Below are 13,514 nucleotides of genomic sequence, written 5' to 3'. Positions count from 1 at the left end.
CTAAAATCACAAGGGGAAGGGAAATGAGAAGGTAGTGGGAACTAGCTGTTCTGCATTTAGTGGTACAGGACTAAATAAAGAGACAATAAAGAGAAATGGAGGTTTATCTAGTCCAGGAAGATGCAATTGCCTGAAATTCACGTCTGGAAAACTGGGGGCAGCTGAGGCATGTGGCTGCAGTTGTACCACGGGTTACCTTCCCTTGATTTTTTTTTTTTATGTCCTGTATGTAGAGTCATGCCATCTACAGTCATGGCAGGTCCTGTCCTTACTATTTCATGCCTTTTGACATTGAAATGGCTGAATCATTGTTAATTTTTTTTGAACAAAATTTTTATTTTGTTGGTTTCAGTCACTGATTGATCCTTTTTTCACTTCCTTTTTTCCCTTGTCTCTCTGTGCTTCGCTGGACATGGCCCATAGGGGAGTTCTCAGGTGTGTATCTCCTCTGCTCAGTTTCCTTTCTTGTTTCCTTTTCCTTGTTGAGGTCGAATGACGTGGTATACACGTGTGATACTCCCCTGCTCTTGTCCAAACACGGTTGGCTTTGCGGACTTCTCCCACCTTCGCCTCGCTTGGTTGCCTTGCACCGGTGGGTCCCTGGGCAGCAGGACATCCCTGCTCTGTGCTCACACGCCTGCTGCGTTTCAATAAGCTTTTCTTGTGTGGCTTTCTGCAGGTTTGCTCCGCTGTGTTACACTGGCCTGTCACTCAAGGTCCTGGGGCTGACAGTGCTTTTTTTTCTATCAGGATGGGTGCTGTGCTTGGAGCAGAGCTTGGGTGGGCACAGGACTGAGTGAGGGTCCCAGTCTCCTCTCAGCAAACCACGCTGTGAGGAATCCCTCCGTGTGCATGATGGCTGCTGTGGGTTAGTCGATGCATACTGGACCTGTTCTGGAATAGCTGTAGTGACGTTAAAGCCACTTTCTTGATGGATTGGAGTGGCAAAGCCTCTGTCTTTCATTGAAGCTTTGCCTTTCTGGCAGGTCTGTCTTTTTTGTTTTGGTGAAGGAGACTCCCTGCCATGGGGCCATGGTTTGTCGTCAGAATGTTTGCACCTTTCCATAAAATGCACTTGGGCCCTGATGCAATTTCAGGTGAAGTCAAGGGGATCTCTCTTGATTTCAGTGCAAATTGGATGAAGTTTTCACTGTAGTAAAGGCAAGTGACTTACGCAGCGCAACAGCCTAATGCTGTGTGGTGATGAGGTCTGTCACATTCCTTTCCCCGGCACCTCTTGGTGTTGGCTCTGTGAGGTTACAAAAGAATAGGATGGCATCAGCCTAGTTTAAAATGTTTTTACTGTAAACCACTTTTTTGTGGTTGTTTCTCAGAAAACCTCCCACCAAAGCTGAGTTGGAGTTTGTCGCACTACGGAGGTGGATTTGGGCCTGTGCAAAAAGGCCAGATGAGAGCTTTGATATCCGCCCCCCCCTTTTGTTTTTCCTCCTGCCCCTGTCCTTCCCTCACCCTGTTCATAATGTCTGTTGAACTACCTTTGTTACGGGGATGGGAAACCCAGAGACGTGCTGGCCAGGGAAAATGATGAAAATGGAAGAAAGAGATGAGCTCATCTCGAGCTTGTCCTGACATCTCAAGTGTAAATCCCTGTTAGCCAGACTGCAGCAGAATGAGGTGTAGGTTAGTTACTACTGAGCCTCACATATACTGGCACCACACACAGATGTACACATGCTGATGAGCTGCTCTGTTTGCTATTTACAGACTGGTACTTAATGGCTGCTTTTTTTCTCTTCCTTTCTTCCCCTTTGTCCCCATCTCTTTCTGTTCCCTTTCTCGTATGGGATGGCTCTCATAGTACGGGATGATTTCTTTGGTAAGGCGAAGGCCTTTTTTCTTTTTTTTTCTTTTTTTTTTTTAATGTGCATTTTTTTCTAAATTTCTTCCATTCACTGAACATCCTTCCATATGTCTTGCATTACCTTGGGTTTTTTTTTGTGTGATGGTGACATCACCTCTCCAAGAAGCAGGACGCAGCTGGTCATTAGTGGTGGTTTGGGTATTCTCCTCTGTTTCTTGTAGTTGATTATCCACTTTGATGCTTCACACTATTTGCCTGGCTATGGGAGGTGGACAGGGTAGGATGGGCTCTGTTAGACAGGGCTCTGTCCAGACTTCTTTTCCCTTTGCTCCACGCCACAAAAGAGTGAAGAGATCTCCTTTTAGTCACTCCACAGTGGTTTTTTTACCTGTTACAGCCTGCATAAAGTTGTCATGGTGTCCATTCTATGGCTCTGGGATGGCTTCATCCATTTCTTTATTGCAAAACTAGCCCTTCAGACCTCTCCCTGGTTAAAGCATTGGGCTGTGACTGTGTCACACACAAATAAAGTAGAAGCCATGGTGAGGATACTGATGGTTGGGATGCTGTATAGCTTTTAGTTCTGGCTTGATAGCCCACCCTCTTCACCTGAGTTCCTTTCTATCCCAAGAACAGCTACAGAGAGGGATAGATGACTCAAGATTGGGAAGGAAGAAGATTTAGTCCAAAAAAACCTGGGGATGAGCTCTTTCCCTTGATATCCCTCAGCACCTGTAACATCCTTGTGCCATTTTAATGTTTTACTGGCTAAATAATTATTTCATCATTTGTAGAATCACTAAAAAAGAATAAGAAAATAATAAACAGATGACCTTTTGGTCTTACAGTCAACATATGGCATGCCACTACAGAAAGGGCTACAGGTCATTCACCTTACCAAACCAAAAATACACTTTGGTTTACACTGCAGTTAGTGTATCTCACTTTTTTGCTGTTTGCAATATACTTTGACACAGCATCCAAAGAACACATTGCCTGAAACATCAAAGTGATTAATTATCTGTCTACTAATTTTTAAAGTTATTGAAAATGCTGCTTCTTACTCATTCTTGCTGGGAATTTGCTTTTGCCATCATAAATTCATCCCATTTAACTGTGGGAAGAGGATCTGTATGTCGGAGTGTTGTGATGTGTTCTCACTTCTTGTATGCTACCATGTTTCTCTAACTTCCATTTACTTCAAGATTGTGTTGGTTTCATTTTATTGCAAATAATAATTAATCAGCAAATAACAGACCATGAAAATTGTTAATGTCTTTGCTATAAAGGAAGAGGTAGTTCAGAGGGCAGGACAAGGAGCACTTCAGCACAAACAGTGATGGTTGTGAGACTTCTTTAAGCTCTGGGACTTGTGGTGAGAAATGAGCTGCAACCCTCAGCACTGTCCCTCGACAGAGAGAGGTCTCTTTGCCTTTAGCTCTCAGCTGGCCTTTATTCCCCACTGTAAAATAGAAGCTGACCCTGGGAGCCAGCAAGTCCCTGGCAGCAGGAAACAATCCAGATATGCTTTTGGTCCCTAAATTCCTTTCCGTTTGGTTTTATGAAATACTGAATTCAACTGTCACTCAGCCCGAGATTTTTCAAAGTGCTTCCAACCCAATCTGCGTATTGCAGTCGTCGTACATTGATGCCCAAGTACAAAGTGCAGTGTGTCTGATACAGATGTTTTCTCGAGTGTGGGTCTTAAGTGATGGGACTGAGACTTCAGATATTTAACATCTGTGAGAAAATTGTTAAAGGTAGATAGAGCAATGGACAGTCTAAAGTCCTGTTACAGTTGCTCTAGTGGAAGGCTGATAAAGGGAAGCCTTTCATGTGCATGAAACTGGTCACAACCATGATCCCAAATCTGTACTGAGAAACAGAAAATTTGGCTTATACTAAGAAAGAAAATCACTGATGTACAGATCTGGCCAGCAATTTGGACAGTGTTCTGCTGTTGCTGTGAAAAACCCGTGAACTTTTACCTTCTTTCTGTATGAGTGATGACAAAAAATGGTTGCACATGGTTGAACCAGGAGTTACTGACTTGACTTCCCCTAACTGGCATTAGTGAAGCTCTCCTTCCTGGGAGTCTGTGAAAGTTGGGGTAAGAAACTAAAAGTCTGCATTTGGGTTCTACAGAAGGACACACAGGTGTCTTTGCTAGTGCTGCATGGTCTTTCAGCAAGAGGCACTCCATTCTCCACAGCAGGACACAGAAGCCTAGGGAAGCCTAACAAAAGTGTTTTCTCTTCCTCAAGCATGAGTCAGGCAGTGCCACACAAGCTTCATTTTTCTAGGAGAGCAGGTGAAAACTGCCTGGCCTTTCTTTTCAGGAATGGGCAAAGAAGTGGGGAATCTGCTGTTGGAGAACTCGCAGCTGCTGGAGACCAAGTAAGAAACTGTTGCGTGCTCTGAACTGCCTGCCTAGTTATAATTGACATGTCATCTTGAAGTAGATCTTGGCCAGAACTCCTACCTCACGGGGGCTTGCTCGTTTATTTAACAGGTTCTTTTGAACACTTGTTGTTCCTTCAATTGTAGAAGAGGAATTGCTCTTCTAAGCACCTTTCCTAACTGTTTCCTTTCTGCGGGCACTTGGGTGAAGTCTCTGAGCATGTGCTGGTAGGGTCTGTTCCCAACTGGCAAGCTTTTAATTTGCTTGGGAATCTAGACGTGGCTCTGAGCCTCCAGGTGGATATTGCTGTTTATAAGTTTTTTATTTGGAAAGTTTGCTATTGGGAAAGAAAAGTTACTTACTATTGAGAAGAGCTTTCAAAGATTTTGCAGTTGATAAAGAAGCAGCAGATACTAAAGCAAAGAAGCACCCAGGAAGAGGAAGGCAAAGTACTCCCAGGGGAGAGTTGGAGAACTTACTGATAGGAAGCTGGTAACTTTAAAGATTTTAAGATATTTTGGAGCTGATTGGAAATGCTTATTTATATCACCATCATCCACAATTATCCACAATTACAGATAACAGCAGTTCTGGAAAGCGTGTTTCAGATCTTCATTCTGTTAAAAATAGATTTGAATTTTATGCAGGTGATAGGTTACCCTACGCTTGCTTTCTGTGGTATTCTGTCTTCTTAAGGAGATCTTGGTCTGTCAGTCAGGACACAGGACTGGACAAACCTCATCCTGACCAATTATGGTGATTTCCATGTTCTTCTGCAGCTCCTTCTTTCCATAAGTTATAGCTGGACTGAATTGTTTAAATATACTCATTTCAGTTCTCCTCGTGGTGCCTGTGACTTTAGTTTCAGGTCTCTCTTTTGGACAGCTGCTGGTTTTGGGTATTTTTGCTTATTGTCCCTTTCACACCTTTTAAGAAATGCTTTGAACGTTGTGAAGAATGATTTGATTGCCAAGGTTGACCAGCTGTCTGGAGAGCAAGAAGTGTTGAAGGGAGAGCTTGAAGCAACAAAGCAGGCCAAAGCCAAAATGGAAACCAGAGTCAAGGAGCTGGAGGAGGAGCTGAAAAGGTGAGTGATTCCCACCCTGTCCCAGGGAGCTGGGAGGACATTAGTGATAAACCCATCTCCTCTGCTGGTTTACTCTGTTTCCCTCATGGAGGTTAGCACTGGAATTTAAAGGTAGCTTAAAGAACACTTCAAGGCTGATGGTAGCTGGCTGAGATATTTTTAGCGTTACCTTGTTTTTATTGAATTGAAATGGGTTATTAACCTTAGAAAAAACCCAGAATTTTCTTCCCCAGGACTAGGATTCTGCAGCAGCAACTGCAAAGCCAGGTTCCCTGGAGTGAAGCGTTCAGAGTTTCAATTTGCAATTTTAAAAAAATAAACTAAAATAAAGGAAGTTCAAAACCATTGGTTTTGAAGGAAACTGTCAAGAGCTTGCTCCTTGTGGCAGCCAAGACAGCTCTGAGAGGAGTGAATGCCCATTCATTTAATGAAAGGGCTAATACAGATTCCCACAAACAATATTTAAATGCCAGCATTGTTAATTGTTTCATTGTTCATGTTAAGAATGAGAAGAAGAGGCAGAAGAGATTTTTAATGTCCTATACAGGTAGCATTTGGAGAGGTCCCACTTCCGATTTTCCACTCAAACTAGAGAAACCAAAGCCTGTATGCCCAGCAAAGCCTGTGATGATTTCACATCCATGAAACTGAGCCCCACGGGGCTCAGAGCAACATAAATACATTTGGACTAGCTGTGCATTGCACCGTGTATCTCAGTTCAGAGGACAGTGTTTATTTTGCAGCTGGAATCTGGAAGGTTGCCTTTGTAATCTGAAGCACAGAATCACCAAGAATAACATAGACTGGTCTCTTCATAGTTCAAAATTCCTGAAATGAAAATAGTCTCAGAAGCAGTGGAAATATAGGTCTCATTTTTTTAAAATGCGTTTTTGAGTCTCTCATAATATACATAATATATTTAATATATCATGCAGTAGGGACATGGGCTTTTATCTGGCAAATGTGCCTTTTTAGGAGATGGAGACAGTATTTTTTTTTCCACAGTGTCCTTGCTGTTAATAAAAATGCTTGTAATTCAAATGGGACTGCATGACTGCACCTTGGTATGGAGTTTAAAGAAATTAAAAGCACTCAATAAATACTTTAAGTATTTTATTAAGATGAATTTGGTGTTCTCTTCTTTACCACTATGGTAAACTGTCCTTCACATTAGAGGCTTTTTGCAACTGAAAACAGAAGCAGCCTAGAAGAAGAACCTAAGCCAGCATTTTCACTGCTGATAATGGCTCAGTTTTCTGATGCTTAAGAACTCATCCAACATTTGATTATGGCTCTGAAATAGAAATTGGCTGGACTGTTGCAGTGATCAGGATTTTGGTGCTTACATCAAATGTTCCAAAGAAACAGGATGATGTTGGTGAAGCTGTTCAGAGAAACATGCTGCAAGAGAGAGGGAACAGTATCAGAGAAGCATCTCAATTTGTAGGCTTAGCTCACAGTTTGAAAAGGTTTCCTTGTGGTGCATGCAGACAGACGTTCCCATAGGTGGTTCTCCTCCCAAAACATCTCAGGGCCAGCCATAGTATCACTTGCTGGTTTGATGCCTTTCTTCCTGTTTCCTAGAGTGAAATCTGAAGCGATTGTTGCCCGACGAGAACCCAAAGAGGAGGTGGAGGATGTAAGCAGCTATCTCTGTACAGAATTGGTATATTACATTACTAAAATGCCTGCGGGGAAAGGGGGTTTATATACTTACTCTATATTACTTCATATATATGAGTACTGAGATGCAGATTGATCTGCCTTCATTAACGATGAGGGCAAAGCTGGTGAACTGCAGGTTGTTGCTGATGAACATTGCTAATAGGTGCTGTGAGATTACCTCTTCATGTGACTTTCAGACCATAGTTTGGCAAAGATGAGCAGTCAACAGTAGCAATAACATGCACAATGTAGTTTCTGCTGAGTGGTGCTAGAGCGAAGCCCTGCTCAGCACCCCCCTTTTATTTGGTTCTCCCTCATTTTGAATTGCAGTGTGTTTTCTCTCGGGGTCTTGTGATAGTCAGGCTTCTCTGGAAGAGCTTGTGTCTGCATTGGCAGTGAAGCTGTAAGCCATGAGGACGTTGTGCAGTGAAATCCAGGTTATACGGGCAGCTTTGCAGCAGTAACTGCCTTCTTTTATTGGTTCTGTAATCTCAGTCTTGTGGTATTGTTTTTCTCATTATTTGTTTTACATAAGCCAATACTGCCTGTTACAGGATATAGACAGAGAAGGCTCATAGATTGTTCTTATATGGCAGCTCTTCAAACTGTTTGGACTGAGGTAGAGGCTTTTCAGCAAAGACCAACTGTAGCCAAAAAAAAAAAAAGGCAAACCAAAGCGGTAACAGAAGTTTTCCTTGTAAATGTCACTCTGCTAGGACAGGAAATTAGATACACTTCTTTCCAATATTACTGTGTTCTTACTTCGTGAAAGGTATCAGAGCAGGTTCAATTCTAGCTAATTCTCATGACTTAACTGAGGTGAACTTGATCTGTTGAGAATTTGGGTAAATTGGAAATTTTTCAAGTTGTGCTTGTGAAATGCTGAAGAGGACTGGATTTCTTTTAAGCTGAACTGACAGGAGGTCTGTTTTTTTAAAATAATAAAAAAAAAATGTTTGTAAAATTCCTTTTCATTTATACACTTTTTGTTTTGACTGGTCATACAGGTTTATTCCAAATCCAGGCAGGCTGGAGAGGGACTTGGTTAATTTGTGCTATTCCAGCTCTCAGCAGTGCTCACCAGCCAGGCTGAGCTTGGGAATTGCCACAGTCTAGGCACAACCCAGTGCCACTTCTAGTAACAAGTTCCCAAAATCCTTACAATTTCTTTTTGGGCAGATATTTTCCCCTACTTAGCCATGTTGTTCTCGTTTTCTGCTCCTCAAGAGACACAGAATCTCATTCCTGTTGCCTCCTAACCCAAAGCTGCACATGCCCTCATTGGAAGGCCAAGTTGTGTCACCAAAGAGGAAAAGGCCTTTCTTCAGTTTCTTGTGCCCTACACCTTTATCAGTGTGTACTAACAGAACGCCTCCTTCCTAGTCCTCTTGAGAGGACAGATGGCATTACATGATGCTCCCTGCTGCTTGTGACTGGATTTGCTAATGAACTAAAACTTCGGTTTCCAAACTTTCTGGACCAATGGACCACTGTCAACTCTCATAGTTCCTTGCAGACTATCAAAGCACCTTGCTGGCAATAGTCCCTGGGTGGAGTTTTCAATTTGGTGGTGGTTCTGATTCTAATTTGAATGGGTTTGCATAACACCCCAGAGGTCCGTGGGCCATAGTTTGGAGCTCACTTGTCTAGAATTAGCACCTCATATGGGAAAATTGGGGGTAATCTAACACAACAGGAGGAGAACTAATATGACTTTGTTTCCTGACTTGTCCTGTACTAACATGAATCCCCTTCCATCTTTTGTTGGCTGAAGCAGTGCTCCTCCCCCCTGCAGGACAACATTCCCATAGCTCAACGCCGTCGCTTCACTCGCGTGGAAATGGCTCGGGTTCTGATGGAGCGCAATCAATACAAAGAGAGGTTGATGGAGCTCCAGGAGGCTGTCAGGTGGACAGAGATGATCAGGTGAGACTGGGTGTTGGTGAAGGTTGCTGTTATGGATGGAACCTGGCTATGTTTGACCTTGCAGTCAGTGAAACCCCAACCAAGATATGGGTTGAGAAGTGCTGAAAGTTTTCCACAGTGTGGAAATGTGTGTAGATGTTTCTCTCCTAATACCTAATTCTTTCTCTCTTATTCCTGAACCTGGACTGCAAATCTGAAGTTGCCATCATTATTTGGAGCAGTTGTTTGTCTTGTTTGTTTCTTGTGTGCTAATTAAGCTAGGAGAAGCTGTAGGGAAGAGGGTTGCTTCTAATTAATGAATCCTAAAGGCTATGGCTTGAAGTGAATATAATGCTGGAGTTTGTAGTTACCAGATTAGTACTGTAGCAGTGGTAACATTGCAGGCAGTTGATAAAACTTGAAATTGAACGTACTTACTTGCACTTTGTGTCACCATTGAAGCATAAAGTGGCTGGGCGTGCTTACATTAAAGACCAGTGCATGTTATTTCCTCTGTCATGTTTTGAAACCTGTTAGAATAAATTCTGAATTTTGATATGGCTTCCTTGATAGAAATGGCTTGCTGGTTGACAGAAACTTGGGTAAGAGATGCTGAAATTAGCTTGCTTCTGCTGTGTTTGTCCTTAGAGCTTCCCGTGAGCATCCATCTGTCCAGGAGAAGAAGAAATCCACCATTTGGCAATTGTAAGTTCTTTGGTAGTTTGTGTAAGATTAAGAAAAGGGGAAGCGTTGCCATTTCTACTTTAGGCAGCAACTAAATAGACTGATATTAATGAAACATCAACTACCAGTGTTGTTAGCTGAACCATTTTGCCTTCGAGGGCTTCCTTTGTCCTTAACGAAATTAAGATCAGATCTGAATATCCATATTGGTTTTGTTTTGCAAGCTCAAAAAAAGGTCGCAGGTACCCCAGAATGGAAATACTCATACACTCACAATCAGTTTTAATAAAGGGCTGTTTTCAGAAGGTATCTGTTTCTGGAACCTAAAAACACCTTATGTCAATCAAACTGAGGATTTAGCTCTATGTTTGAAGTAGAGCAGTTTTCATGAAGGGCTGACAGCCCCTGTTTGCATACCTCTTGGTTCTCCAGTTGTGAATCTATGGTGTGTTGTCTCCCCACGCACCTTTTCTCATATTTGTTGGCCTTTCTCTGTCCCCAGCTTCAGCCGTCTGTTCAGTTCTTCCTCGAGTCCCCCACCAGCAAAGAGGACCTATCCATCTGTGAACATCCACTACAAGTCTCCAACAACAGCAGGGTTCAGCCAGCGTCGCAGTCACACCATGTGCCAGATCTCCTCCGGCAGCCGCACCCTAGAGTTCTTCCCTGAAGAGTGAGTCACATGCTATGTGCCAAGCCCGGTCCACTTGCAGCTCTCCCAAATAGCAGCTTTTCTTAAAATAAGCTATTTGCCACTTTAAAAAAAGTCTGTGTGGTGTTAATATGTTTCTGTCTCATGTGGTTTATCTCCCTGATCTTTTACTCATCAGTTACCACATGGATGGGCTCAGCAAATTTTGTCTTCCCAAACGTATCGCTGCTGAACGTATCGCTGCTGTGGCTTTTGGGCCATGATGGTTCACATCAGCAGGGACCGCTGTAGGCCTGAGTTGTTGTCAGCCCTAGTTCTGCACTCATATTTGCAGACTGTGTGACAGAATGAAGTAGGGCTTTTGTGGTAGAGTGTGATGGCAGCATTGGGACAGTGGGGTGGAGTGTCTCACCCAACGCTGTTGACAAGGAGCTTAGGTGAAGACAAAAGTTCTCTCAATAGCACATTTAGGTTAAAATATTTGGTTTTAATCTTAACCATGCTAAAAAAGAGCCTCTAAATGTTGCTACTGCAGAGTCTTCTCCCTATCCTGTATTTTCTCTGACATCAAGGGAGAAAACTGTGCTTTACTTGACTTCAAAACACATGAGTTCTAGCGTTATGAGGTTGTACAGTTTCATACATGGTATGTTTTTGTAGAAGGACTTCGGAAAATGTGATGGTAAAGTATTATAACTTCTGCAATAGGAAGGATTTGTTGGAAAAGCGCTAGGTAAGGAGAAGAGAGATTGTCTTTCGAAAGGTAAATTTGTATTTTATAGCAAGGTAAATTTGTATTTTGTAGATACTGTTCTTTTTATCTGATTACAGTATCATAATCATTGTGTGGTGTCTGAGTGCTTTTCAGCAGTGCATTAATTGATGTGACTAACCACTGGCAGAAGCTGTTTGTTCTCTCATCCCGTCCCCCAGGGAGGAAGAAGCATGTGCAGGGAAGTGTTTTGTTTTAGCAGGGGGTTGTCTTTTGTTTAAGTATATATGTCATTATGTGTGTAGAGGTTTTTGTTTTGGATTGGATTTTTTTGCTTATGTTGTTCATACCTTGGTATGATATTTTAAAAACCTATTGAAAGCTTGAACTGATATTCAAACAGCCTTTGTTTATATTAAAACATATCTTAAGAGCTCACAGATCAATTTTTCTTTTAACCTTTGCCAGTGCAAAGCCAGAATTGTTCTGTTGAAACCAGCAGTTTCACAGCAGTTAGTGCATATTTTCCTTGTCCACAGAGAAAGCTTTAAAACGGACAGAAAAATAAATAGTTGACTGTAATGAAGAAGGGAGGAACTCAAAATGCCTTCCTGATGAAGTCATTAGATCAGTAAATTGTAACAGCTAAGCAAAAATTGGTGTAATCTCATAGATTGGTAGGTCTTATGGGGAAGGGTGATTCCCTGTTTCTGAAGGGCTGTTGGAGCATTGAAGTGGAGATGACAATGATTTGGCCTGCCACATTGCTCAGGTAACAGGGAGTTACAGATGAGGGATGCCTATGTCTGCTTCTTAACAGGGTTTTTCTCTCTCTGATTTCCTGCATCTTTTTCAAAGATGGATTTGGTTTGCTTTGTGTTTCCTCTGCCTGCCATAGTGACACTCCCTTAACGTTCAGCTTCTGTTATTAACCATAGATTGAGAAGTAATGCTGTTGCTTCTCTCCTCAGTGACTGTACGTCCTCAGCACGTCGCGAACAGAAACGGGAGCAGTACCGCCAGGTCCGGGAGCATGTGCGAAACGATGACGGGCGATTGCAGGCCTGCGGCTGGAGCCTCCCTGCCAAGTACAAGCAGGTAGGGAGCACTCTCTGGACAGTCCCTCACAGTGAAACGAGTGAACTCTCCCACTCTAACTCTCCCACTGGTAACCTTAGCCTTAGTCCTTAAATATTTCCTTTACAGGTATCATATGCATGTTTTATTTGTATGATAATTGTAGGCACAGATTAAACTAATCTTTTCTGTGTCTCCACCAAAGTCATGCATGAAGGTGCTGAAAGAACATATCCTAAATCAAAAGTAATTAATCTTCTTTGTCCAGAGCCCAGTACTTTTTATTTCCTTTGTTATTATAATTGGGCTTGAACATTAGATACTTCATTTATACGCTGAGAACTTTACCAATTGTTTAGTATAAAAACCAAATATAGTGCAATTTGATCCCACTTCTCCCCAGCAGTAACACAAAATCAAATGTCATCAGCCTCATTTGTTGGCCTATAGCTCATTTAACTGGTCAAAGCCTACCCGAAAGGAAGGAGTCTTGCAGTGTGGCTTCAAAGTGGATGGGTTTCAGGCCATGGTGGAAGAGAACGCCAGTGTTCTGACTTCTTTGCAGGGAACATCTGTTAACAACCCCTTCTCTGTCAGCAGTGCAGTGTATAGGTTCTGTTGACCGTAACTGGGGCACCTTACGGTGAGAGAGGCAGTCTCTCAGGTAGGCTGTTCCTGTCCCTACAGGAACTCTGTTTCATACATGATGTGAGATGAAGCCTCAGCAGCACCCACCTCTGAGGCTAATAAGTTTTCTGCCATATTGGTTACATCTGTCTTACCATACCCTGGTGTTTACAGCTTTGTACTGTCTTTTTTGTCTTTTCTTCCCCCACAGCTGAGTCCCAATGGTGGTCAGGAAGATACTCGCATGAAAAACGTCCCCGTGCCTGTATATTGTCGCCCACTAGTAGAGAAGGACCCCACCATGAAGGTATGTTGTCTCTGCATACCGTTCCAGTCCAGAAAGGGGACGTGGAATAAGCAAAGAATTTTGGTCACTAAATGTGCAATTTTTACAACAATCTGGTTTGGTTTTTTTTTTACTTATATATTCCAAATTCTATCTTCCACTTCCTTTTTTTGAATGGTGGTTTCTAGTGTATGTAGGGGAAAGTACCTTTCTCTGTAAGGATGTAATTCTCAACTGATTCTGGTTGCCAGGTCCTATGCTTCTGTCTTACATCTTACGCTTTTTTGAGACAACTCTTACATAATATCAGCAACACTTTATGCTTCTAAGGCTTTTGCTGAGAGTCCTTAGGGTATAATACAACACAATATAAAAATTCATGAAAACGAGCAGGTGAAAGTAAAAATGCATTTCATCACTCTTTTTTAGATTTCACTGTTGACTGGGATTCACTGGTAAACAGGCCAAAATTATCTAGAGCAGATTTTTGTGAAGCTGCGTCTATCAATCTTTTGAGTAGATTTACAGTTGAGAATAGATGGTCATCTCTCTGCAGGTAGCACATTTATCTGCTATAACTAGTTGTTTTGAAATAG

General features: G+C 42.3%; 1 protein-coding gene and 1 long non-coding RNA gene across 2 annotated transcripts in view; one reads left to right on the top strand and one right to left on the bottom strand.

Annotated features, from left to right (window-relative positions):
• LOC142603950 (uncharacterized) overlaps window positions 1-13,514 on the bottom strand; it is a 221,404-nt gene that overhangs the window by 115,133 nt on the left and 92,757 nt on the right. The window lies entirely within an intron of this gene.
• Window positions 1-13,514, top strand: part of MAPK8IP3 (mitogen-activated protein kinase 8 interacting protein 3) — a 79,708-nt gene that overhangs the window by 49,538 nt on the left and 16,656 nt on the right. Inside the window, 10 exon segments of the mRNA XM_075768053.1 lie at window positions 424-435; window positions 1,820-1,837; window positions 4,162-4,219; window positions 5,158-5,310; window positions 6,895-6,976; window positions 8,771-8,901; window positions 9,529-9,585; window positions 10,067-10,237; window positions 11,900-12,026; window positions 12,844-12,939. Coding sequence (XP_075624168.1) covers window positions 424-435; window positions 1,820-1,837; window positions 4,162-4,219; window positions 5,158-5,310; window positions 6,895-6,976; window positions 8,771-8,901; window positions 9,529-9,585; window positions 10,067-10,237; window positions 11,900-12,026; window positions 12,844-12,939 — 905 coding nt within the window.

The sequence above is a fragment of the Balearica regulorum genome, chromosome 15 (genome assembly GCF_011004875.1).
Source record: "Balearica regulorum gibbericeps isolate bBalReg1 chromosome 15, bBalReg1.pri, whole genome shotgun sequence".
In the NCBI taxonomy this organism is placed as follows: domain Eukaryota; kingdom Metazoa; phylum Chordata; class Aves; order Gruiformes; family Gruidae; genus Balearica; species Balearica regulorum.
Note: the sequence above shows the minus strand (reverse complement) of the source record. Positions and strands in the feature narration are given on the sequence as shown.